This window comes from Leptodactylus fuscus, chromosome 4 (assembly GCF_031893055.1).
Source record: "Leptodactylus fuscus isolate aLepFus1 chromosome 4, aLepFus1.hap2, whole genome shotgun sequence".
Lineage (NCBI taxonomy): Eukaryota > Metazoa > Chordata > Amphibia > Anura > Leptodactylidae > Leptodactylus > Leptodactylus fuscus.
The window spans coordinates 122603753-122630181 of record NC_134268.1 but is presented as its reverse complement, the minus strand read 5'-3'; the positions used below and the strand labels follow the sequence as shown (position 1 = coordinate 122630181).

Below are 26429 nucleotides of genomic sequence, written 5' to 3'. Positions count from 1 at the left end.
TCTATCTGTCTGGAGATGAACTGCAAAATCAGGTGACTTCTCTCTATAGAAGTCTAAGGATATGGGAGGAGTGAGCAGGAAATGCAGAAGATAAAAGAAGAAACAATAAGACAATGCTAGATCTGAATAGAAACACCCAAAGTACTTCTTTATTTATATCCTGCATGAACCTGGGGCTGTCTTGGAGTGTGAGAGACCATTAGATTCTCCTGTACTTACTGTGGGTCACCACCTACCAGTTTAATAAGAAATATAACTTATGTTAGGTTCACACTAGCATTGGAGTTTCTGTCCTTTGAAAAGTGGTTACCTGAAGACCCCATAGACAATAATGGGGTCCACCGGAGAGGAATATCTTGCTTGTAGGACTTTTGTGTCCACTTATTTCAAGCGGAATTGGGGACGGAGTCCCAGAATGGTCACCCAACGAAGGTGTGACTGAAGCCCTACAGATACAACATTTAGAAAGGGAAATTGCTTAAACTTAAGAATATGTCATATAATGAGCAGAAAGTCACATATCTGTATATATACACGCACACAGTTTATGGTATCAGTAGATATAATCACACAAAATGCCCCCAGTCTACTGGCATATTACAAAAGGATCTAAATTTTACTACATAATAAAAAAAAATATCTTGATCAGCTCTATATCAGAAATATTGAAAAATATATTTAATACCAGGAAAGCACAACTTTCTCTGTGGGGTTAAGGGGTAATGGAATTTTCTACACTTTTGTAGAATATGTGTTAAGATTTTGTATGACTCTATTAAATCACATTTATATGTCTGTTTATTGCAGAACATATGGTACAAATAATCTTCTTGATGATCTGAAGCTGTTATACCGCACAGCAGGCCAAAAGGGGAAAGGAATTACCTTCATATTTACTGACAATGAAATTAAGGACGAATCATTTTTGGAGTATATGAACAATGTACTGGCTTCAGGAGAAGTGTCCAACTTGTTTGCAAGAGATGAGATTGACGAAATCACCCAAGATTTAATCCCTGTTATGAAGAAAGAATATCCAAGGCGAGCACCAACTGCTGAAAACCTTTATGATTACTTCTTATCCCGTGTCCGCAGCAATTTACATGTAGTACTGTGCTTCTCCCCTGTTGGAGAAAAGTTCAGAACAAGAGCTTTAAAGTTTCCTGGCCTGATTTCTGGATGTACCATGGACTGGTTCCAGCGTTGGCCACGGGATGCTTTGGTGGCTGTGGCCCACCACTTTTTGGCTTCTTATAAAATAGAATGCACAGATGAGGTGAAGAGCAGTGTGGTCAACACAATGGGCACATTTCAAGACATTGTAGCTGAAAAATGTGTGGAATATTTTGAAAGATACAGGCGTCAGACATATGTCACCCCCAAATCTTATTTGTCATTCATCGGGGGATACAAAGCAATATATGGAGAGAAATTTGAATATGTTGGAAACTTGTCAAACCGCATGAAAACAGGTAACTCCCAGAAACGTCAGAATTATTTTTAGCTTTACTGTGAACATGACAATGACAAGACTTTGCAACATAATGAAGTATGAAAAGAGCCCAATCTGAGAATCTGTTCCCAAAAAGTGTATTTGTTTTGCAGTTTAGAGTAGAACCTTTCAGCTTCCTCTTTTAACATATACATTGTAAATAGGTGACTAGCTATGTAGCTTCACTAGACTGTATTATCACGTTTTGAAGAAGAGATTAAAAAAGAATGATTGTTTTTCAGAAAATAATTGTTAATCTGTTATAACGTAGACCGAGCTTTATTCTAATTTACAGAATTAATTTCTGACATGAGCCTATAGATGGCCTAAAGACTGACAGGCTTCATTGTCTGAAGGTGTATGTATGAACAGTCACACCGGATATGTGGTGCACCAGATTCCTATGTAGAGAGCACAATATGCTTTTGGCGCCAAAGGAAGCAGCATATATAGCGTTGTTATTGTGCATATCCTGTTACGTTTGTGTCTATGTCCAGACCCAGAAACTGGACTGCAGACTGCACCGCTAAGGGAACAGGGGAAGGAGACTTTCCCTGACACTACGGCGGCTAGCTAGGCCCTGCCTGTGGGTGGTGGTCAGCTGTTCCCAAGCTAGCCGACAACTTCTGGCTCTCTAACACGAAGGCCTAGCCGACAGGGTGAGAGCTACAAGAGAGTTAGGGACTGGGGATACTAAGGTGGTCACCCCTACAGAAACCTAGGTGCAGCTGCAGACAAAACAAACAGAATGGGATGTGCTGGACAACAGACACGTAGCACAACACAATACACAACAAGAGAATGAGGAGAGGGACAGTGGAGAGGTGAGGAAAGGGTTAACACAGGACTGGGGCAAAACAAATGGGAACCAAAACTTCCTCACAAACACCAAGATAGTGACAGGCAAACAGAACTGAAGGACAGGGTAGAGTAGAACTGTGGAGGGGAAAACCAGACTCACACACAAGGCAACACTCACACCACTTCCAAGTCAGCTATAGTTTCCACAAACACTCCTCCTCCCTGAGCCACAAATTCTTGTTGGTTACAACGAAAACCAGCAACTAGTGAAGCCAGCCCTGCTCCTTTATACAAGCCCCAGAAGCGTCCAATAGGACAATGGTAACGACCAACACCTGAGGCTCAATCCAAAGAACCTCAAGTATACTCTGAAGGCCGACACCAAATGCACATCTACAGTCCTATGAAAAAGTTTGGGCACCCCTATTAATCTTAATCATTTTTAGTTCTAAATATTTTGGTGTTTGCAACAGCCATTTCAGTTTGATATATCTAATAACTGATGGACACAGTAATATTTCAGGATTGAAATGAGGTTTATTGTACTAACAGAAAATGCGCAATATGCATTAAACCAAAATTTGACCGGTGCAAAAATATGGGCACCTCAACAGAAAAGTGACATTAATATTTAGTACATCCTCCTTTTGCAAAGATAACAGCCTCTAGTTGCTTCCTGTAGCTTTTAATCAGTTCCTGGATCCTGGATGAAGGTATTTTGGACCATTTCTTTCTACAAAACAATTCAAGTTCAGTTAAGTTTGATGGTCGCTGAACATGGACAGCCCGCTCTCAAATGATCTGAAAACAAAGATTGTTCAACATAGTTGTTCAGGGGAAGGATACAAAAAGTTGTCTCAGAGATTTAACCTGTCAGTTTCCACTGTGAGGAACATAGTAAGGAAATGGAAGACCACAGGGACAGTTCTTGTTAAGCCCAGAAGTGGCAGGCCAAGAAAAATATCAGAAAGGCAGAGAAGAAGAATGGTGAGAACAGTCAAGGACAATCCACAGACCACCTCCAAAGAGCTGCAGCATCATCTTGCTGCAGATGGTGTCACTGTGCATCAGTCAACAATACAGCGCACTTTGCACAAGGAGAAGCTGTATGGGAGAGTGATGAGAAAGAAGCCGTTTTTGCACGTACGCCACAAATAGAGTTGCCTGAGGTATGCAAAAGCACATTTGGAGAAGCCAACTTCATTTTGGAAACAAAGATTGAGTTGTTTGGTTATAAAAAAAAAGGCGTTATGCATGGCGTCCAAAAAGAAACAGCATTCCAAGAAAAACACTTGCTACCCACTGTAAAATTTGGTGGAGGTTCCATCATGCTTTGGGGCTGTGTGGCCAATGCCGGCACCGGGAATCTTGTTAAAGTTGAGGGTCGCATGGATTCCACTCAGTATCAGCAGATTCTTGAGAATAATGTTCAAGAATCAGTGACGAAGTTGAAGTTACGCCGGGGATGGATATTTCAGCAAGACAATGATCCAAAACACTGCTCCAAATCAACTCAGGCATTCATGCCGAGGAACAATTACAATGTTCTGGAATGGCCATCCCAGTCCCCAGACCTAAATATCATTGAACATCTGTGGGATGATTTGAAGCGGGCTGTCCATGCTCGGCGACCATCTAACTTAACTGAACTTGAATTGTTTGTCCAAAATACCTTTATCCAGGATCCAGGAACTGATTAAAAGCTACAGGAAGCGACTAGAGGCTGTTATCTTTGCAAAAGGAGGATCTACTAAATATTAATGTCACTTTTCTGTTGAGGTGCCCATACTTTTGCACCGGTCAAATTTTGGTTTAATACATATTGCACATTTTCTGTTAGTACAATAAACCTCATTTCAATCCTGAAATATTACTGTGTCCATCAGTTATTAGATATATCAAACTGAAATGGCTGTTGCAAATACCAAAATATTTAGAACTAAAAATGATTAAGATTAATAGGGGTGCCCAAACTTTTTCATAGGACTGTATCTATCTATCTATCTATCTATCTATCTATCTATCTATCTATCTATCTATCTATCTATGTTTGTATTTTTTAACCTTCTTTATTCTTCTTCTCAGGTCTTGCAAAATTGATGGAAGCTGAAGTATCTGTCAATCAGTTGTCAAAAGAACTTGCAGTTAAGGAAAAAGATCTGGCTGTTGCATCTAAAAAAGCAGATGAGGTTCTGCAAGAAGTGACTCTGAAAGCACAAGCAGCTGAAAAAGTAAAGATGCAGGTGCAGAAGGTGAAGGACAAAGCACAGGCTATTGTTGATGAAATTGAAGTCGCCAAAGCATCAGCTGAAGAGAAGCTGGAAGTGGCCAGGCCTGCCTTGGAAGAAGCTGAAGCAGCCTTGCAGGTAAATGACTTTTATTTTCCATCAATCATTGTATATGGCTAACATCATAAGTATGCCAAGATGCAAAAACCTTGCAATAGCTCTGAGTGGTCTCAAGTAGAGTAATCCATAGGGATCATCTAAGGGAAAGAGCTTGGTGGCTTCCACTGTTTAGCAGGTCAGGTCAGGTTTGTCCCATATCCTTAGGCATGGACAATGTGTTTGTGCACCAGCAAATCAAACCGTGATTTGAATCTGCTGTAGATTTGAACAATATTCTTTCATTGTCTGACAGAGTGTCTGAAGTCGCAGATGGAAAGCCCAATTTTGTCATCCAGTGTATTGAATGAGCAAATAATGGATACCTGACAAATACAAATCCAATTATAACTATTGTCAATCCATCTTTAGACAGATCCATTTTATTGTTTAATTCATTCTTCTGGTCCTACAATGGATCATAAGAACTGATATAAATGAAGTGCATGTGAATGGTAAGTTGTTATAAACTTGGTTAGCTGTGGGAATTCATTCCACTGAACTGCTAAGGCTTCATCCACCCAATCAGTTTGCAGAAAAATAGCAAGGTTTAAATTAAAAATTAAAAAGTTGCACATTGCAAAACAATATTCAGTTTAATACAATAATACCTTGTGGTGAAATGTAGTTAAACTAAATGGAGTAAATATTTGCATGTCGCCACATTGTCCTAACAGTGCAATGTTGTGCAGTAGCTGATATAACTTCAGATTCACACCAGTACTTGGATTTAATTTGGGGATTCTGTGCCCGAATCTGCTTGAAAAATGTGGATAAAAAAGTCCTGCAAACAGGACTTTTCTCTGCACATTTTTGGGGTGGAAGCCCAGTAGACTTTTTAAGCAGATTGAGTTTCTGTTTTTTCTTTCCCGAAGAACAGGAACCCCAGCACAGGTGTGAACCTAGAGTAAAATTAACTCTGAAAATAATTTTTATTAAAAATATGGTACAGTTTTTTGTACGTCCTGATGTTGGCCTATGTGTCCCTTTGGTTACAGAATACTGTACAAACAAACTTTGTAAGTAGTTTGATGTTGTAGTAGTGTTATTCTAATGACTGTTTTCAGTATCCATGAACACACAGTTTTGCATAGTAGCTCTATTTTGCAAAGTTATTTTTTATGCAGGAACTAAAACACAAACTGACTGCAACTCTGTGCATGTGATGAAACAACAGAATGTAGGAATGTAAGTAGCTTTACCAATGTCATGAACAGTTAAATGGGAAACCATGTCTTTCAGACCATCAAGCCTGCTGACATCTCCACTGTTCGTAAATTAGGAAGACCCCCACATTTAATTATGAGAATCATGGACTGTGTCTTGCTGCTGTTCCAAAGAAAGATTGATCCAGTATCAGCTGACCCGGAGCGACCGTGTGTAAAACCTTCCTGGGGAGAGGCCCTGAAACTAATGAATAATTCTGGATTTCTGAACTCATTACTAGAATTTAGAAAGGTTTGTGAATCAACTTTTACTTACTTAATGCTTTATTCTCGTTGATTTAAAAATGAAAATAAAATATTCTCTTTAGTTTGTTTAACAAATGTAAAAAGATCTGTAAAAAGAAATGTAAAAAGATACCATGCTAGTGGGTTATCAGTGTTGTGGGTGGTGGGTTATCAGTGTTGTGGGTGGTGGGTTATCAGTATTGTGGTTAGTGGGTTATCAGTGTCGTGTTTAGTGGGTTGTCAGTGTCGTGGTTAGTGGGTTGGCAGTGTTGTGGTTAGGGGGTTACTAGTGTTGTGGTTAGTGGGTTATCAGTGTGTCCTTAGCATCAGTGCCATAAGTCCTCAAAAATAGTCAGTATTGAATCAGTATATCATCTGTATTTGTGGATCCGCAAAAGAAGCCCCATGGCTTCTATGGGCTAGTCTGTGCCGCAAACACTGAGCAGAATAGGACGTACTCTGAATTTTGTGGCATGGACTTGCGGCCCACACACTGACTCATAGAAAACATGGTGGTGTACATTGCGCCTGTTGAAAAGAATGGGTCAGTGTGCTATTCAGGTAAAAAACAGAACAGCACAATGAAATAGTACATGATCATGTGATTGAGGCCTAAGCCAAAAGAGTGTGCAAGTTTATGGATCGTCTTTGAACGGCACATGGATGACATTCATGCGCCTCCACAGCCCCATTCATTGAGGCTAGTGAGCATGGTCTGCAAACGGAAATGAATAGGACCTTTCCTGACATTTGCTCCCAGCTCGTGACCACATACACCAGACCATGAAAATGCACATCGTGCAAATTAAGGTCAGTGTGCTAGTCATAAAAAACTCGGCTAGCACACCAACCTTGCATACGGTCATGTGCATTTCTATTCTGTAAGAGTCAGTGAACAAGTCGTTTTGCAGTAAAAGGCAAATGCAGTGAAAAAATAAAGCTTACCAGGGATCTCCTTGAACTGGATAAGCTTTATTATTTATATATAAGCAGGTCCCCCAGAACAACAATGATTATTCCCTGCAGCAGCCCTTTAATTTACTGCTCAGTATTCAGAAATTGCAAATTCCTATGTGATTAGATACTGTACAGCTAAACTGTTATTTATTATATTATAGTATGGAAATTTTTTCTCACTTCTAGTCTAGTACTGAAACAATATCTTCACATGGCAGAGATTGAAGTGGAATTTTAAGTGGACTTCCACCTCAAATTCCTCTTCCATTTCCACCCCTCCAGCACCCAGCGGCTCTCCCACACTGATTAGTTTCAAGCGAATGAGCGGCTCATGCCATGAGCTCTGCATCAAGATTGAGCATAACACCAATTTTTTCAGTCTCTACCTGCCATTGAATACAATGGGAGGCAAAATCAGGATGGAATTTAGCACTGATTTTTCAATAGAATCCGCCTATTAATAGATTTGATTTTGTGGTTTAAACTAAATGGTACCCTTTTTACAGAAATACATGGAAGGTATAAAGTAGAAAGCTAGCCATCAGTTTATACCAATAGCCTAACTTATCAGTGTTCATTTTTATTCTATTAGTACCTAACAATAGTTGTGGACAGAGCGGCGCTTATTGTTTCCCAGCATTGTATCTTTAGAGATAACCCTGAAATTTACTTGTGTTAGTGTATGGATTAGATCAATGCCTGGGGCTGCTTTTCAGGAGGATTGATTAGGTAATCAGATTATTGGGAATATTGAATTTCATACCAACATGCAATTAGGAACAAAAATGTGTTTGTAGTCCTGCAGAGAGGAAATCATTTATCATCCATTGAAGGTCAACTGCTAATCTATTTGTTATGTACAATGTCTACAATTGTCTTATCTGTGTTATATCACATAATGAGTGAAGTGCTTGTATAGTTATGTGTTCTTTGCAGTTTAAATACAAATAAACTACATAGTTACACAGATATCATAAGTGTAATACTTTAACATGGCTTACTGTGTCTTAATATGTCCATATACATGGACAACCCCTTTGAGTGTATACCACACAGAAAAAATAATGCCACCATCTCTGATCCTTGTCCACTGTTTGAAAGAATTTGGGCGACTTGGGTCAATAGAAACAACATCCCAAGCCTACCAATTTAATTGTTTAATCTCATCCACACAAATCGTATGAACAAAAAAGATGTGGAGAAGATGCATGTTCAGAAATGTATGCAATTTTTGGAAGAATGGTATGTTATTTTAAGCTGCCAAATCGCAAGCATTTCCACATATATTTAATAGCGGAAAAAAGTGCAAAGAAAATGACATCAAAAGCATTGTGAGAAAAGTATACAATGTGTTTTTGCTGCTTTCTGTTTCACAGTGTTTTTTTTTAGCTGTGTTTCACTTTTGGGCCTAATACCTGTCATCTGTGTATCACACTACTATACACAATTGTAGTATACATAATTGTACATAAGTACATAAGAAAATATAGACAGTCATTTGCTATGTATACTCACACATATATCATACAATGTATACTCACACATATGCATTTATATACTATATACCTACACACAAAGTTAATGCTTAATGCTTGCATGACAACTTTTTCTTCATGATGCTACCATTTATTATTCTGTTCAAAGTACTGGCATACTGGAAAAAAATCAGAATGGGGTTAGAAGAAAAAGTGCATTTGTGTGACTTCATTTTTATGTAATTCACTCTACAGTGAAAATTGCATGTCATCTGTATTCAGTGTTTCTGTACGATTCCAGGGATACCACATTTTTTTTATTTTAATCCCTATTTTTTTGTAGACTGGACATTTTTGGACACAGGACTACCTAGTGTGTCCAATATACAGTAATATATTATTTCTGCATGTATTCTAGGGAAAGGATTTGAACTTTTCGTGTTTTTTTGCCTTTTTTTTTTATTAGCCCCCTAGGGAGCTTGAATCTGCAATACTTTGTTTGCAAGTCCCATAGACTGCAATACAGCTATATTGTAGTCTATATGACTTTTGGTATGTTACTAATGATCATAGATCAGCCGCAATAGTAATATCCCTATTGCAGGTCTGGAAGCCTTCAGATGGCTCCCAGCTGCAAAGGGAACAGGTCAGCAACTGCGATCCTGAACAAAATGGGGCCGGTAATTTGTAAGGAGCGGCCGTACGGATGAATTTTTTATTTTATTTTTTTTTTTAGGGGGGGGGGATAATCCTGCCCTCCTATGTTCGAGATCAGAGTGGACTGTGCTTGCAGATATTACAGATCTCTGCTGTACATTACAGCGGAGACCAGGCAGCTATGGCAACCACTCAGCAGCTGTGCATTCGCCATCTTTAAAGACCCAGTATGCACTGTACTATTACGGAGGATGTTGTGAAGGGGTTAACAGACCCTGCAGCTTCCAATGGTGTCCTCTTCTCCCAATCTTTATTCCCCGTAGTAGAAAGCATATAACTGGTGGAGGGCCCCTATGGGTGTTTGGGCCCAGGGCAGTTGCACAATTGGCTGTCCCCTAATGCCATCCCTGTAACCATGTCACTAAGTGGCCTAAAACTAAATTTACCTAGGGTAAACTCGCATGTTACTGTTTTGTTGGAGACATTGGTGTGTTCCATACTGCATGGTGTTTCCAGAAATCCATGGACAAGCTGCTTAGAACATATAGAACACATTTTCAGTCACAGAAGTTTCTACAAAAAAATAAATAAATAAATACTGTGTATGAATATACCCTTACAAGACATAATGAGAATGAAATCTAAAATCCTAACAAAAATTGCTTGGTAAAATCTATTTATTTTTTCTAATTGTGTTGATAAAGTAATGAATTGTTAAAAATTGTGCTGTTAATTGTTTTATCTTATATGTGCTGTTGCAGGACACAATCACAGAAGAAATTGTAGAACTTTTAGAGCCATACCTGGATATGGAAGACTATAATCTTGAGTCTGCCAAAAAAGTGTGTGGAAATGTGGCAGGGCTCTGTTCATGGACACAAGCCATGGCATACTTCTTTGGAATTAACAAAGAGGTTCTTCCCCTGAAGGTACAGTGTATCGTTCTTAAATATGTAGAAACAAGCTTTCTCAATGTTATTTGAAGGTCATACATTACATTTATTAAGTTTTAAAAATATATCCAATACTATGGAAGTTTTTTTTCACGTTTGGAATAGCCAACAAGATTGCCAAGTGATTTCACCGGTCAGCAGGTTCCTGGTATGTTTGATGTTAAGAGCAAAATGGCTTTATTTTCTGCTCATGTTCTAATAATATTCCTCAAACATCCGCAGGTTTTATAAAACAGCAGACTCCGAATACAAATGGCTTGCATTACAAACAATATACTTTCATTTATGCTGTGAAATAATCCCTAGCAAATAGATTCCCTGGTGGGTCCTTCATACCTCAGATACTGATTGTGTTACAAAGAAGCACAGACAATAACAAAGAGGTTACACCAAAAAAATATACAGTATAATCCCCAGCAAACTTGAAAGTATGTCCTCACTGGCACTATAAATATCATTTGTCTAGCTAATTAGTATTCTGCATTTTATTGCTGTATTACTTTTTTTGGGCTGATTTGTAGCATTGTGTTATGTTCCATTTCATTATATATTTATGCCGCTCCATCTCCCCCCTGCTAGTTCTTCGGCATATTCTCCTGATTAGTTGGAGTTCTGCTGTGCACACTAAGAATAATTGGCCCTTGATGGAGTTTAGACTGCAAACTACAGGATAAAGAACTTTCTATAGTTTTGAGTTCTGAGTAGCTGATTTTAGGTTTACTTTGCTGTAACATCTACTGTACGTATTGTTGTAATTTATAGGACTACACATATGATCACCTATAGAGAATCAATTCTGTATGTTCACAGTTGTGGGATAATAATCTACTGTTGGTGGAAGTAGGTTGAAGATTTTCACAACAAGTGTAGACATTAAGATTCTGTAACCAAAGTGAAGGTTTTTTTTAGTTCTACGTTATTTTTCAGGATGAACCTCCTGCAGCTTCTTATAATGTTTTAATAACTGCAAGACAGCAGGTTATTGCTTGGGCAGTAAGGAATGTATGGGCATATTCAGTGACTACGAAGTATACAGATTGTGAAAGGTTAATTATTAGAGATGAGCGAACGCCGTTCGATCAAATAGGTATTCGATCGAATATCAGGCCGTTCGAGGTATTCGATTCCAATCAAATACCACGCGGCAAACGCAGTAAAAATTCGTATCTCCTCCCACCTTCCCTGGCACGTTTTTTTGCACCAATAACTGTGAAGGGGACGTGGGACAGGAACTACAACAACGGGGGCATTGAAAAAAAATCGAGAAAACCCATTGGCTGCTGAAAAGATGTGACCTCCAATTTATAAGAATAGTCAGCGCCATCTTCGTTTCATTTTCCGGCTTTGAGACATAGGGACAGATGTGCTGCTGAGGGCTAGATAGGAATTAGCTTCAGCTAGGCAGGGAAAAATGGAAGAAAAACAACAGCTCTTTTCAGAGCTATACTGAAGGGAGATATCCACGGTGTGTACCCCAAAACCTAAGTGGGATACACAGAAATTCAGTCAGGCTATGTACGCTCAATCCAGATATTCGCCATGTTTACCCCCAAAACCTACCTGGGATACACAGCAATTCAGTCAGGCTATATACACTCAATCCAGTTTTTCACGGTGCGTAACCCCAAAACCAACCTGGGATACACAGCAATTCAGGCAGGCTATATACACTTAATCCAGTTTTTCAAGGTGTGTAACCCCAAAACCTACCTGGGATACACAGCAATTCAATCAGGCTATATAAGCGCAATCCAATTTTTAAGGATCTACCCACAAAGCTAAGTGGGAGACACAGCCATTCATTCAGGCCATGTGTGGTCAAACCTGTTTTTAATGCTGTACCCCTAAAGCTAAGTGGTATACACAGCCATTCAGTCAGTCCATATACGCAATATCCAGCTTTCCTCAGCTGTACCCCCCAAAGCTAAGTGGGAGACACAGCCATTCAGTCAGGCCATGTGTAGTCAAACCTGTTTTTAATGCTGTACCCCAAAAGCTCAGTAGGAGAAACAGACATTCAGTAAGGCCATGTGTGGTCAAACCTGTTTTTAATGCTGTACCCCCCAAAGCTAAGTGGGATACACAGCAATTCAGTCAGTCCATGTATGCTCAAACCTGTTTTTAATGCTGTACCCCCCAAAGCTAAGTGGGAGACACAGCCATTCAGTCAGTCCATATACGCAATATCCAGCTTTCCTCAGCTGTACCCCCCAAAGCTAAGTGGGAGACATAGCCATTCAGTCAGTCCATGTGTAGTCAAACCTGTTTTTAATGCTGTACCCCCCAAAGCTCAGTGGGAGACACAGCCATTCAGTCAGGCCATGTGTGGTCAAACCTGTTTTTAATGCTGTACCCCCCAAAGCTAAGTGGGAGACACAGCTATTCAGTCAGCCCATATATGCAATATCCAGCTTTCCTCAGCTGTCCCCCCCTTCCCAAAGCTAAGTGGGATACACAGCAATTCAGTCAGTCCATGTATGCTCAAACCTGTTTTGAATGCTGTACCCCCCCAAAACTAAGTGGGAGACGCAGCCATTCAGTCAGTCCATATGTGGTCAAACCTGTTTTTAATGCTGTACCCCCCCAAAGCTAAGTGGGAGACACAGCCATTCAGTCAGGCCATGTGTTGTCAAACCTGTTTTTAATGCTGTACCCCCCAAAGCTAAGTGGGAGACACAACCATTCAGTCAGTCCATATACACAATATCCAGCGTTCCTCAGCTGTACCCCCCAAAGCTAAGTGGGTGACACAGCCATTCAGTCAGGCCATGTATGTTCAAACCTGTTATTAATGCTGTACCCCCCAAAGCTAAGTGGTATACACAGCAATTCAGTCGGTCTATATACGCGAAATCCAGCTTTCCCATGCTGTACCCCCCAAAGCTAAGTGGTATACACAGCCATTCAGTCAGGCCATATATGGTCAAAGCTGTTTTTAATGCTGTACCCCCCAAAGCTAAGTGGGAGACACAGCAATTCAGTTCGGCTACATACGCTCAATCCTGTTTTTCACAGTGTGTAACCCCAAAACCTACCTGGGATACACAGCAATTCAGTCAGGCTATATAAGCTCAATCCAATTTTTAAGGGTCTACCCCCCAAAAGCTAAATGTAATACACAGCAATTCAGTCACGCTATATAAACTCAATCCAATTTTTTGTTCAATCCAGTATTGTTTGCTCTCCATGATGTGAACTATGCCTTTGTCTCTTGAAAAGCAACCCAACATGAAGTCAGCCATGTGTGCTAGTGTGTTACTTGGCATGACTTTGCTGTCCCCAACTGTAAGGGTCACTCTCCATTTCCTCCATTTTCCACTCCCCTTCACACCATCCGTGCTGAAGCAATGGGATGCACTGAACTTCCCCTCAAGCCTAGTGTGGGACACTGACATGAAATGACACTTTATCCCCCTCGTCTTCCACCACCAGCCAATGGTGTGAAGATGACAGGAGTGTGCTGTGAATGTTTTTAGCCTAGCAGAGGCTATTTTTCACTTACGAAAATAGCCGCACTTTGACCAGTATATCATTCACAATGGTGTAGGTTTCAGAGAACCTTTGCACCAACAAGTTGAAAACGTGAGCCGTGTGTGGACCGTGTTTGAGTCTGGCAATCTCCAGATCTGCTACCAGGTTCCAGCCATTATTACATATGCCAACATGCCTGGGCCCAGGTGCAGCGGGGAAAACCACATTGCCGACGCATTGAGGATGGCATCCCTAACCTTGGGGGAAGTGTTTTTTTCTGTAGGCCAAGTTGATGAGCTTCAGCACGACCTACTGACGTCTCCACACCCCAGTGCTGAAGCACTTACAGTTCGCAGGTGTGGTCGAGAGACCCTTCCAGGAATTTTGGGCTAGGAGAGGAGATAGGCCACCCCAGTTTTCACCCCAGGCCCATCCTTAACTACATTCACCCGGCCTGTCATTACAGAGAAGCAGTTTCCCTGACTGCAGGCGCTTGTCCATGCGTCGGTGGTCAAGTAGACGTTACAGCAAAGCGCGGAAGTCAGGGCCCGACGGCGCACCAACAGAAGTAGTGATGGCTAGGGGCATCATAGCGAGGTGACGCAGCTGCCAACAGGTCACGGAAGGCCAACAGGTTCCTCCACTAGCAGGAACGGCAACATCTCCAGAGCCAGCAGTTTTGATATGAGGCCATTGAAGATTTGGGCATGTGGGGGGGTTGCGCTGTACTTCTGCCGGTGATGAAACACCTGGGGGATGGGGAGTTGCTGGGAAGAGGCGCATGTTGATGCAGGCGAGAGGAGCAGAGGCAGGAAAAGGGGCAGATGAGGGTGAACTCCACAAAATGTCAGATCTGTATCTCCAACACTGGAAACTGTGGAAGAGTCAGTGTTAGCAACGCTGGCCGACGATTGTCCTGCATATGCTCTCTCCCACTGAGCCCAAGGCTTGCCTTCCAAATGACGGTGCATGCCAGAGGTGGTAAAGTCGCTCTTTTCAGAGCCCCTACTCAGTTTAGACTTGCAAAGTGTGCAAACCACACTAAATTTGTCCTCTGCATATACATTGAAAAATCTCCACACTATCGAGGAACGTGGCCTCGATGGGCGAGTTTCTCTTGGGTGGCTAGAAGAGGGAACATCTTGGGCCTTGCTGCCTCAGGCCTTGCTTCTGTGAAGCAGCTGTCCTGTGCCTCTGGACATGCCTCTACCTCTAGCCACCTTTTTTCCTGCTTAGCTTGCCTCCATATCTACATATCATTTTTGCGATTTTTTTTTTTTTTTTCTCCTCTACCAGAACAAAGGACAAGATTTTTTACTTATACCGGGGGTCGAGGATTGCAAAAATCCAGTTTTGTTTGCTCTCCATGATGTGAACTATGCCTTTGTCTCTTGAACCCAACATGACGTCAGCCATGTGTGCCAGTGTGTTACTTGGCCTGACTTCTAATGACCTTCTAACCAGCAGAATTGGGGGGAATCGGGGTGAATTGAGCCTAGTAGGAGCAGAATTGTGCAACGCTTATGGTGGAGGAGTATGAGGAGGAGGAGGAATTGTAGAGGGTGAGCACACACACATGAAACTTCATGTCGAGGTGCTTAACACTGGTGGACATGTAAATGATGGGTCTATTCATTGGCTGTTCATTTTGATGAAAGTCAGCCGGTCAGCACTGTCAGCTGACAGCCAGCTGTGCTTATATGTGATGATGCCACCAGCTGCCACAAATCCAACTTGTAGACCCACTAAGTGTAGGTCGCAGAGAGATCGGAGAGGACAGGGCTGTGGTTGGCCAGGTACTCCCGCAACATGCACCTATACTTGTCCCTCCTTTTTACACTAGGCCCCTCAGTGGCGGTAGTTTGGCCACGGGGTGCCACTAGACTCCAGTGTGACAATGAGATCATTTGCCACTTCGTCATCCTCCTCCTCCTCTTCCTCCATCAATATACGCTGTGAAGCAGACAGGAGTGTGCACTGACTATCCTGCTGGGATGGTTCTGCTCCTATGCCCGACTCCTCAGCGTACAATGAATTATCCCTGATGGCGATGAGGGATTCTTCTATCACACACAGGAGCGGGATTGTTACTGTCACTAATGCATCGTCACAGCTGACCCACTTGGTGGACTCCTCAAAGACACGCAAGATCTCACATAAGTCTGCCAACTTGGGCGAGTTTTGCGCGAGTGGCTAGTACACTGAAAATCTTTGGCCTTGCTGCCTCTGGACATGCCTCTTCCTCTAGCCACCTTTTTTCCTGCTTAGCTCCACATCTACACTGTTTTCCCCGCTAGACATCACCCCTGTCCATGTCGGGTCGGTGGCCTCGTTGTCCACCAACTCCTCTTCCAATTGCTCATTCTCCTCTTACTGCAAACCGCACATAACCACAGCTTGCCCTGATGGCAACCGTGTCTCGTCATCATCACTGAGGCAAAGAAACGCCCGTTGCGGGTCCACAACCACAAAATTGGTCGGAAATGGCGGATGCTCCAGTATTTGGCATCAGGACACACAAAGTCGTCTGGTAGCTCCTTGGATTTGGGAAGTGGTTCAACAGAGGGAGAGACAGTAAAAGGACCCGAAAAGAGATCTTGGGAGGGGGCAAGGGTGGGATGACTCTGCTGGGAAGATTGGGCATGTTGGGAGGAAGGAGGGGCAGACTCTTGGGTATGAACACGACTGCAGGTAGTGGCTGACTGGCTGGTGGAAAAGCAGCTGGAAGCATTATCCACTAGTAGAGATGAGCGAACAGTGTTCTATCGAACACATGTTCGATCGGATATCCGGGTGTTCGCCATGTTCGAATCGAATCGAACACCACGTGGTAAAGTGCGCCAAAATTCGATTCCCCTCCCACCTTCCCTGGCGCCTTTTTTGCACCAATAACAGCGCAGGGGAGGTGGGACAGGAACTACGACACTGGGGGCATTGAAAAAAATTGGAAAAAGTCATTGGCTGCCGAAATCAGGTGACCTCCATTTTAGACGAATAGTGGATTTCAAATCCGGGTCATATGAGAATGTGAACTTTGTGACTATGAGACAGGGATAGCTGTACAGGCAGGGATAGCTAGGGATAACCTTTATTTAGGGGGGAATGTTATTAAAAATAACTTTTTGGGGCTCTATCGGGTGTGTAATTGTGATTTTTGTGAGATAAACTTTTTCCCATAGGGATGCATTGGCCAGCGCTGATTGGCCGAATTCCGTACTCTGGCCAATCAGTGCTGGCCAATGCATTCTATTAGCTTGATGAAGCAGAGTGTGCACAAGGGTTCAAGCGCACCCTCGGCTCTGATGTAGCAGAGCCGAGGCTGCACAAGGGTTCAAGCGCACCCTCGGCTCTGATGTAGGAGAGCCGAGGGTGCACTTGAACCCTTGTGCACCCTCAGCTCTGCTACATCAGAGCCGAGGGTGCGCTTGAACCCTTGTGCACACTCTGCTTCATCAAGCTAATAGAATGCATTGGCCAGCGCTGATTGGCCAATGTATTCTATTAGCCTGATGAAGTAGAGCTGAATGTGTGTGCTAAGCACACACATTCAGCTCTACTTCATCGGGCTAATAGAATGCATTGGCCAGCGCTGATTGGCCAGAGTACGGAACTCGACCAATCAGCGCTGGCTCTGCTGGAGGAGGCGGAGTCTAAGATCGCTCCACACCAGTCTCCATTCAGGTCCGACCTTAGACTCCGCCTCCTCCGGCAGAGCCAGCGCTGATTGGCCGAAGGCTGGCCAATGCATTCCTATGCGAATGCAGAGACTTAGCAGTGCTGAGTCAGTTTTGCTCAACTACACATCTGATGCACACTCGGCACTGCTACATCAGATGTAGCAATCTGATGTAGCAGAGCCGAGGGTGCACTAGAACCCCTGTGCAAACTCAGTTCACGCTAATAGAATGCATTGGCCAGCGCTGATTGGCCAATGCATTCTATTAGCCCGATGAAGTAGAGCTGAATGTGTGTGCTAAGCACACACATTCAGCACTGCTTCATCACGCCAATACAATGCATTAGCCAGTGCTGATTGGCCAGAGTACGGAATTCGGCCAATCAGCGCTGGCTCTGCTGGAGGAGGCGGAGTCTAAGGTCGGACCTGAATGGAGACTGGTGTGGAGCGATCTTAGACTCCGCCTCCTCCAGCAGAGCCAGCGCTGATTGGTCGAGTTCCGTACTCTGGCCAATCAGCGCTGGCCAATGCATTCTATTAGCCCGATGAAGTAGAGCTGAATGTGTGTGCTTAGCACACACATTCAGCTCTACTTCATCAGGCTAATAGAATACATTGGCCAATCAGCGCTGGCCAATGCATTCTATTAGCTTGATGAAGCAGAGTGTGCACAAGGGTTCAAGCGCACCCTCGGCTCTGATGTAGCAGAGCCGAGGCTGCACAAGGGTTCAAGTGCACCCTCGGCTCTCCTACATCAGAGCCGAGGGTGCGCTTGAACCCTTGTGCAGCCTCGGCTCTGCTACATCAGAGCCGAGGGTGCGCTTGAACCCTTGTGCACACTCTGCTTCATCAAGCTAATAGAATGCATTGGCCAGCACTGATTGGCCAGAGTACGGAATTCGGCCAATCAGCGCTGGCCAATGCATTCTATTAGCCCGATGAAGTAGAGCTGAATGTGTGTGCTAAGCACACACATTCAGCACTGCTTCATCACGCCAATACAATGCATTAGCCAGTGCTGATTGGCCAGAGTACGGAATTCGGCCAATCAGCGCTGGCTCTGCTGGAGGAGGCGGAGTCTAAGATCGCTCCACACCAGTCTCCATTCAGGTCCGACCTTAGACTCCGCCTCCTCCAGCACAGCCAGCGCTGATTGGCCGAATTCCGTACTCTGGCCAATCAGCACTGGCTAATGCATTGTATTGGCTTGATGAAGCAGTGCTGAATATGTGTGCTTAGCACACACATTCAGCTCTACTTCATCGGGCTAATAGAATGCATTGGCCAGCGCTGATTGGCCGAATTCCGTACTCTGGCCAATCAGCACTGGCTAATGCATTGTATTGGCTTGATGAAGCAGTGCTGAATGTGTGTGCTTAGCACACACATTCAGCTCTACTTCATCGGGCTAATAGAATGCATTGGCCAATCAGCGCTGGCCAATGCATTCTATTAGCGTGAACTGAGTTTGCACAGGGGTTCTAGTGCACCCTCGGCTCTGCTACATCAGATTGCTACATCTGATGTAGCAGTGCCGAGTGTGCATCAGATGTGTAGTTGAGCAAAACTGACTCAGCACTGCTAAGTCTGCATTCGCATAGGAATGCATTGGCCAGCCTTCGGCCAATCAGCGCTGGCTCTGCCGGAGGAGGCGGAGTCTAAGGTCGGACCTGAATGGAGACTGGTGTGGAGCGATCTTAGACTCCGCCTCCTCCAGCAGAGCCAGCGCTGATTGGCCGAATTCCGTACTCTGGCCAATCAGCACTGGCTAATGCATTGTATTGGCTTGATGAAGCAGTGCTGAATGTGTGTGCTTAGCACACACATTCAGCTCTACTTCATCGGGCTAATAGAATGCATTGGCCAGCGCTGATTGGCCGAATTCCGTACTCTGGCCAATCAGCACTGGCTAATGCATTGTATTGGCTTGATGAAGCAGTGCTGAATGTGTGTGCTTAGCACACACATTCAGCTCTACTTCATCGGGCTAATAGAATGCATTGGCCAATCAGCGCTGGCCAATGCATTCTATTAGCGTGAACTGAGTTTGCACAGGGGTTCTAGTGCACCCTCGGCTCTGCTACATCAGATTGCTACATCTGATGTAGCAGTGCCGAGTGTGCATCAGATGTGTAGTTGAGCAAAACTGACTCAGCACTGCTAAGTCTGCATTCGCATAGGAATGCATTGGCCAGCCTTCGGCCAATCAGCGCTGGCTCTGCCGGAGGAGGCGGAGTCTAAGGTCGGACCTGAATGGAGACTGGTGTGGAGCTATCTTAGACTCCGCCTCCTCCAGCAGAGCCAGCGCTGATTGGTCGAGTTCCGTACTCTGGCCAATCAGCACTGGCCAATGCATTTCTATGGGGAAAAGTTAGCTTGCGAAAATCGCAAACTGACAGGGATTTCCATGAAATAAAGTGACTTTTATGCCCCCAGACATGCTTCCCCTGCTGTCCCAGTGTCATTCCAGGGTGTTGGTATCATTTCCTGGGGTGTCATAGTGGACTTGGTGACCCTCCAGACACGAATTTGGGTTTCCCCCTTAACGAGTTTATGTTCCCCATAGACTATAATGGGGTTCGAAACCCATTCGAACACTCGAACAGTGAGCGGCTGTTCGAATCGAATTTCGAACCTCGAACATTTTAGTGTTCGCTCATCTCTATCCACTAGCCATTGTAACACCTGTTCCAGGTGCTTGGGCCTGGTCTGCATTGTACCCTGCACCCTGCTTAACTCAGCTGTCATATCAGGAATTGTGATGAGCGCATGCTAATATTTCTTTTGGATTAAAGTTATGTTTCTGTCCATATTAATGTAGAGGAAAGAAGTTTTCAAATTATTTATCCACTTTCATAGAGGTTCTAGTGAGTTTGTAAAGTGTCCAGTGGAAAGGATGGGATAGGATTTCACATAAGTCTGCCACCAATGGGCACTCATAGTGCAGAAACTGAGTGAGCTGACTTTGATGAACCCTTGGGTTTTGGAGATGGAACTCCATCAAAGGTCTCTGCTGCTCACACACCCTGCTCAACATATGGTATGTAGGGTTTCAGCGTGTGGTGACCTCGTACAACAACCGATGCTTCAGGCAGATGTAGCCATTGCTGGAGTGTATTGAGGCTAGCAGCAGCTACTGTAGACTTGCCAAAGTGGGCGCACCAGCGCCACACTTTAACCAGTAGCACGAGAACATTGGGGTATGTTTTTAACCCCTTAAGGATGCAGGGTACTTTGGGCCTTAAGGCTCAGACCCTGTTTTTCAAATATGACGTCTTTTAATTTATGTGAGGATAGCTTCATAATGCATTTACCTATCCAGGTGATTCCAAGATTGTTTTTTCATGACACATTGTACTTTATGTTGGTGGTAAATTTTGGTCATTATTCTTTGCGTTTGTTTGTTAAAAAAAAGGACAATATACTGAAAATTTCATAAAATTATCAATTTTGAAAGTTTCTGTTATTCTCGTGAAAACACAGACAGTCATAACACACAAAATTCTTCCTAATTAACATTTCCCATATGACTACTTTATATTGGCATTGTTTCTTCCATGTCCTTTTACTTTTCTAGGAAGTTAGAAGGCTTGTAACTAGAGATGAGCGAACACTAAAATGTTCGAGGTTCGAAATTCGAATCGAACAGCCGCTCACTGTTCGTGTGTTCGAACGGGTTTCGAACCCCATTATAGTCTATGGGGAACATATACTCGTTAAGGGGGAAACCCAAATCCGTGTCTGGAGGGTCACCAAGTCCACTATGACACCACAGGAAATGATGCCAACACCTCTGGAATGACACTGGGACAGCAGGGGAAGCATGTCTGGGGGCATCTAACACACCAAAGACCCTCTATTACCCCAACATCACAGCCTAACAACTACACACTTTACACACTCAATACCACCTCTCTGACAGTAGGAAAACACCTTGAAACATGTGTATTTGGCACTTGCAGTGAGGAGAGCTTGTCACCAGCAGTGAATTTGGCCCTTGTAGTAAGTTGAGGTTGGCACCAACATTTGTTTTGAAAATCAGGGTGGATTGAGCCTCTAACCAGCAGAGTTTGGGCAAATTCATGGTGGAGGGAGCCTCTAAAAACCCCAGTTTGGACCAATTCATGGTGGAGGGAGCCTCTAAAAACCCCAGTTTGGACCAATTCATGGTGGAGGGAGCCTCTAAAAAACCCAGTTTGGACCAATTCATGGTGGAGGGAGCCTCTAAACAGCCCAGTTTGGACCAATTCATGGTGGAGGGAGCCTCTAAACAGCCCAGTTTGGGCAAATTCATGGTGGAGGGAGCCTCTAACCAGCCCAGTTTGGGCAAATTCATGGTGGAGGGAGCCTCTAAAAACCCCAGTTTGGACCAATTCATGGTGGAGGGAGCCTCTAAACAGCCCAGTTTGGGCAAATTCATGGTGGAGGGAGCCTCTAAAAACCCCAGTTTGGACCAATTCATGGTGGAGGGAGCCTCTAAAAACCCCAATTTGGACCAATTCATGGTGGAGGGAGCCTCTAAAAAACCCAGTTTGGACCAATTCATGGTGGAGGGAGCCTCTAAACAGCCCAGTTTGGGCAAATTCATGGTGGAGGGAGCCTCTAAAAACCCCAGTTTGGACCAATTCATGGTGGAGGGAGCCTCTAAAAACCCCAGTTTGGACCAATTCATGGTGGAGGGAGCCTCTAAAAACCCCAGTTTGGACCAATTCATGGTGGAGGGAGCCTCTAAAAAAACCAGTTTGGACCAATTCATGGTGGAGGGAGCCTCTAACCAGCCCAGTTTGGACCAATTCATGGTGGAGGGAGCCTCTAAAAACCTCAGTTTGGACCAATTCATGGTGGAGGGAGCCTCTAAAAAACCCAGTTTGGACCAATTCATGGTGGAGGGAGCCTCTAAAAACCCCAGTTTGGACCAATTCATGGTGGAGGGAGCCTCTAAACAGCCCAGTTTGGACCAATTCATGGTGGAGGGAGCCTCTAAAAAACCCCAATTTGGACCAATTCATGGTGGAGGGAGCCTCTAACCAGCCCAGTTTGGACCAATTCATGGTGGAGGGAGCCTCTAACCAGCCCAGTTTGGGCAAATTCATGGTGGAGGGAGCCTCTAAAAACCCCAATTTGGACCAATTCATGGTGGAGGGAGCCTCTAAACAGCCCAGTTTGGACCAATTCATGGTGGAGGGAGCCTCTAAAAACCCCAGTTTGGACCAATTCATGGTGGAGGGAGCCTCTAAAAAACCCAGTTTGGACCAATTCATGGTGGAGGGAGCCTCTAAACAGCCCAGTTTGGGCAAATTCATGGTGGAGGGAGCCTCTAAAAACCCCAGTTTGGACCAATTCATGGTGGAGGGAGCCTCTAAAAACCCCAGTTTGGACCAATTCATGGTGGAGGGAGCCTCTAAAAACCCCAGTTTGGACCAATTCATGGTGGAGGGAGCCTCTAAAAAACCCAGTTTGGACCAATTCATGGTGGAGGGAGCCTCTAACCAGCCCAGTTTGGACCAATTCATGGTGGAGGGAGCCTCTAAACAGCCCAGTTTGGGAAAATTCATGGTGGAGGGAGCCTCTAACCAGCCCAGTTTGGACCAATTCATGGTGGAGGGAGCCTCTAAAAACCCCAGTTTGGACCAATTCATGGTGGAGGGAGCCTCTAAAAACCCCAGTTTGGACCAATTCATGGTGGAGGGAGCCTCTAAAAACCCCAGTTTGGACCAATTCATGCTGGAGGGAGCCTCTAAACAGCCCAGTTTGGGCAAATTCATGGTGGAGGGAGCCTCTAAAAACCCCAGTTTGGACCAATTCATGGTGGAGGGAGCCTCTAAAAACCCCAATTTGGACCAATTCATGGTGGAGGGAGCCTCTAAACAGCCCAGTTTGGGCAAATTCATGGTGGAGGGAGCCTCTAAAAACCCCAGTTTGGACCAATTCATGGTGGAGGGAGCCTCTAAAACCCCCAATTTGGACCAATTCATGGTGGAGGGAGCCTCTAAACAGCCCAGTTTGGGCAAATTCATGGTGGAGGGAGCCTCTAAAAACCCCAGTTTGGACCAATTCATGGTGGAGGGAGCCTCTAAAAAACCCAGTTTGGACCAATTCATGGTGGAGGGAGCCTCTAACCAGCCCAGTTTGGACCAATTCATGGTGGAGGGAGCCTCTAAAAACCCCAGTTTGGACCAATTCATGGTGGAGGGAGCCTCTAAAAACCCCAGTTTGGACCAATTCATGGTGGAGGGAGCCTCTAAAAACCCCAGTTTGGACCAATTCATGGTGGAGGGAGCCTCTAAAAAACCCAGTTTGGACCAATTCATGGTGGAGGGAGCCTCTAACCAGCCCAGTTTGGACCAATTCATGGTGGAGGGAGCCTCTAAACAGCCCAGTTTGGGCAAATTCATGGTGGAGGGTGCCTCTAACCAGCCCAGTTTGGACCAATTCATGGTGGAGGGAGCCTCTAAAAACCCCAGTTTGGACCAATTCATGGTGGAGGGAGCCTCTAAAAACCCCAGTTTGGACCAATTCATGGTGGAGGGAGCCTCTAAAAACCCCAGTTTGGACCAATTCATGCTGGAGGGAGCCTCTAAACAGCCCAGTTTGGGCAAATTCATGGTGGAGGGAGCCTCTAAAAACCCCAGTTTGGACCAATTCATGGTGGAGGGAGCCTCTAAAAACCCCAATTTGGACCAATTCATGGTGGAGGGAGCCTCTAAACAGCCCAGTTTGGGCAAATTCATGGTGGAGGGAGCCTCTAAAAACCCCAGTTTGGACCAATTCATGGTGGAGGGAGCCTCTAAAAACCCCAATTTGGACCAATTCATGGTGGAGGGAGCCTCTAAACAGCCCAGTTTGGGCAAATTCATGGTGGAGGGAGCCTCTAAAAACCCCAGTTTGGACCAATTCATGGTGGAGGGAGCCTCTAAAAAACCCAGTTTGGACCAATTCATGGTGGAGGGAGGCTCTAACCAGCCCAATTTGGACCAATTCATGGTGGAGGGAGCCTCTAAAAACCCCAGTTTGGACCAATTCATGGTGGAGGGAGCCTCTAAACAGCCCAGTTTGGACCAATTCATGGTGGAGGGAGCCTCTAAAAACCCCAATTTGGACCAATTCATGGTGGAGGGAGCCTCTAACCAGCCCAGTTTGGACCAATTCATGGTGGAGGGAGCCTCTAACCAGCCCAGTTTGGACCAATTCATGGTGGAGGGAGCCTCTAACCAGCCCAGTTTGGACCAATTCATGGTGGAGGGAGCCTCTAAAAAACCCAGTTTGGACCAATTCATGGTGGAGGGAGCCTCTAAACAGCCCAGTTTGGGCAAATTCATGGTGGAAGGAGCCTCTAACCAGCAGAGTTGTGGGAAAGCAGGGTGGAGGGAGCCTCTAACCAGCAGAGTTGGTGGAAATCAGGGTGGAGGGAGCCTCTAACCAGCAGAGTTGGGGGAAATCATGTTGGAGGGAGCCTAGTATTAGCAGAATTGTGCAACGCTTATGGTGGATGAGTATGAGGATGCGGAGGAATTGGAGAGGTTGAGTACAGACATGGAGTTTCATGTTGGGGTGCTTTACACAGGTGGGCACAAAAATGAAGGCTCTATCCAGTGGTGGTTCATTTTTATCAAAGTGAGCCGGTCGGCACTCTCAGCTGACAGACGGGTGCGCTTGTCAGTGATGATGCCACCGGCTGCACTGAACACCCTCTCAGATAGGACGCTGGCGGCAGGACAGGACAGCACCTCCAAGGCATATAGGGCAAGTTCAAGCCACAGGTCCAACTTCGACACCCAATACGTGTAGGGCGCAGAGGGGTCGGAGAGGACAGGGCTGTGGTCGGAAAGGTATTCCCGCAACATGCGCCTATACTTCTCACGCCTGGTGACACTAGGACCCTCTGTGGCGGCACTTTGGCGAGGGGGTGCCATCAAGGTGTCCCAGACCTTAGACAGTGTGCCCCTCGTTTGTGTGGACCGGTGAGAACTTGGTCGCCTACTGGAGGAACTGTCCTCCCTGCCGCCAACGTCACATGCTGGAAACATCTCCATCATATTCTGCACCAATTGCCTGTGGCAAGCATTGATGCGATTGGCCCTCCCCTCTACCGGAATAAAAGACGAGATGTTGTTTTTATACCGGGGGTCAAGGATAGCAAAGATCCAGTACTGGTTGTCCTCCATGATTTTGACAATACGCTTGTCGGTTGTAAAGCACCCCAACATGAACTCAGCCATGTCTGCCACAGTGTTAGTTGGCATGACTCCTCTGGCCCCACCGGAAAGTTCAATCTCCATTTCCTCCTCATCCTCCATGTCTACCCATCCGCGCTGCAACAATGGGACGATTCGAAGTTGCCCGGAAGCCTCCTGTATCACCATCACATCATCGGACAACTCTTCTTCCTCCTCCTCCTCCTCCATTAAACGCGATGAAGCGGACAGATGTGTGGACCTACTCTCCAGCTGTGACGGATCGGATGCTATCCCTGACTCCTCTGTGTGATCTGAGTTATCCCTGATGTCAATCAGGGATTCTCTCAGAACACACAAGAGCGGGATTGTAAGGCTCACCATCGCATCCTCAGAGCTCACCCTCCTTGTGGACTCCTCAAACACCCGTAGGATGTCACAAAGGTCTCTCATCCATGGCCACTCATGGATGAGAAACTGAGGCAGCTGACTTTGTGGCACCCTAGGGTTTTGTAGCTGGTATTCCATCAAAGGTCTCTGCTGCTCAACCACTCTATTCAACATCTGAAACGTTGAGTTCCAGCGTGTGGGGACGTCGCACAAAAGCCGGTGTTGTGGCACATGCAGGCGTTGCTGGAGAGATTTTAAGCTAGCAGCGGCTACTGTCGACTTGCGAAAGTTGGCGCACATGCGCCGCACTTTCACCAGTAGCTCTGGAACATTGGGGTAGCTCTTTAGGAAACGTTGCACCACTAGGTTGAAGACGTGGGCCAGGCATGGAACATGTTGGAGTCCGGCAAGCTCCAGAGCTGCTACCAGGTTCCGGCCGTTATCACAAACGACCATGCCTGGGCCCAGGTGCAGCGGCTCAAACCATATTGCCGTCTCATCGAGGAGGGCATCCCTCACCTCGGAGGCAGTGTGCTGTCTGTCCCCCA

At 45.0% G+C, this 26429-nt stretch overlaps 1 protein-coding gene across 1 annotated transcript in view; it reads left to right on the top strand.

Moving 5' to 3' along the window:
- The window catches only part of LOC142200556 (dynein axonemal heavy chain 5-like), a 384102-nt gene that overhangs the window by 257629 nt on the left and 100044 nt on the right, over window positions 1-26429 (top strand). The window contains exons 56-59 of the mRNA XM_075270991.1: window positions 808-1472; window positions 4379-4659; window positions 5920-6135; window positions 9979-10146. Coding sequence (XP_075127092.1) covers window positions 808-1472; window positions 4379-4659; window positions 5920-6135; window positions 9979-10146 — 1330 coding nt within the window. The remainder of the gene's footprint in view (window positions 1-807; window positions 1473-4378; window positions 4660-5919; window positions 6136-9978; window positions 10147-26429) is intronic.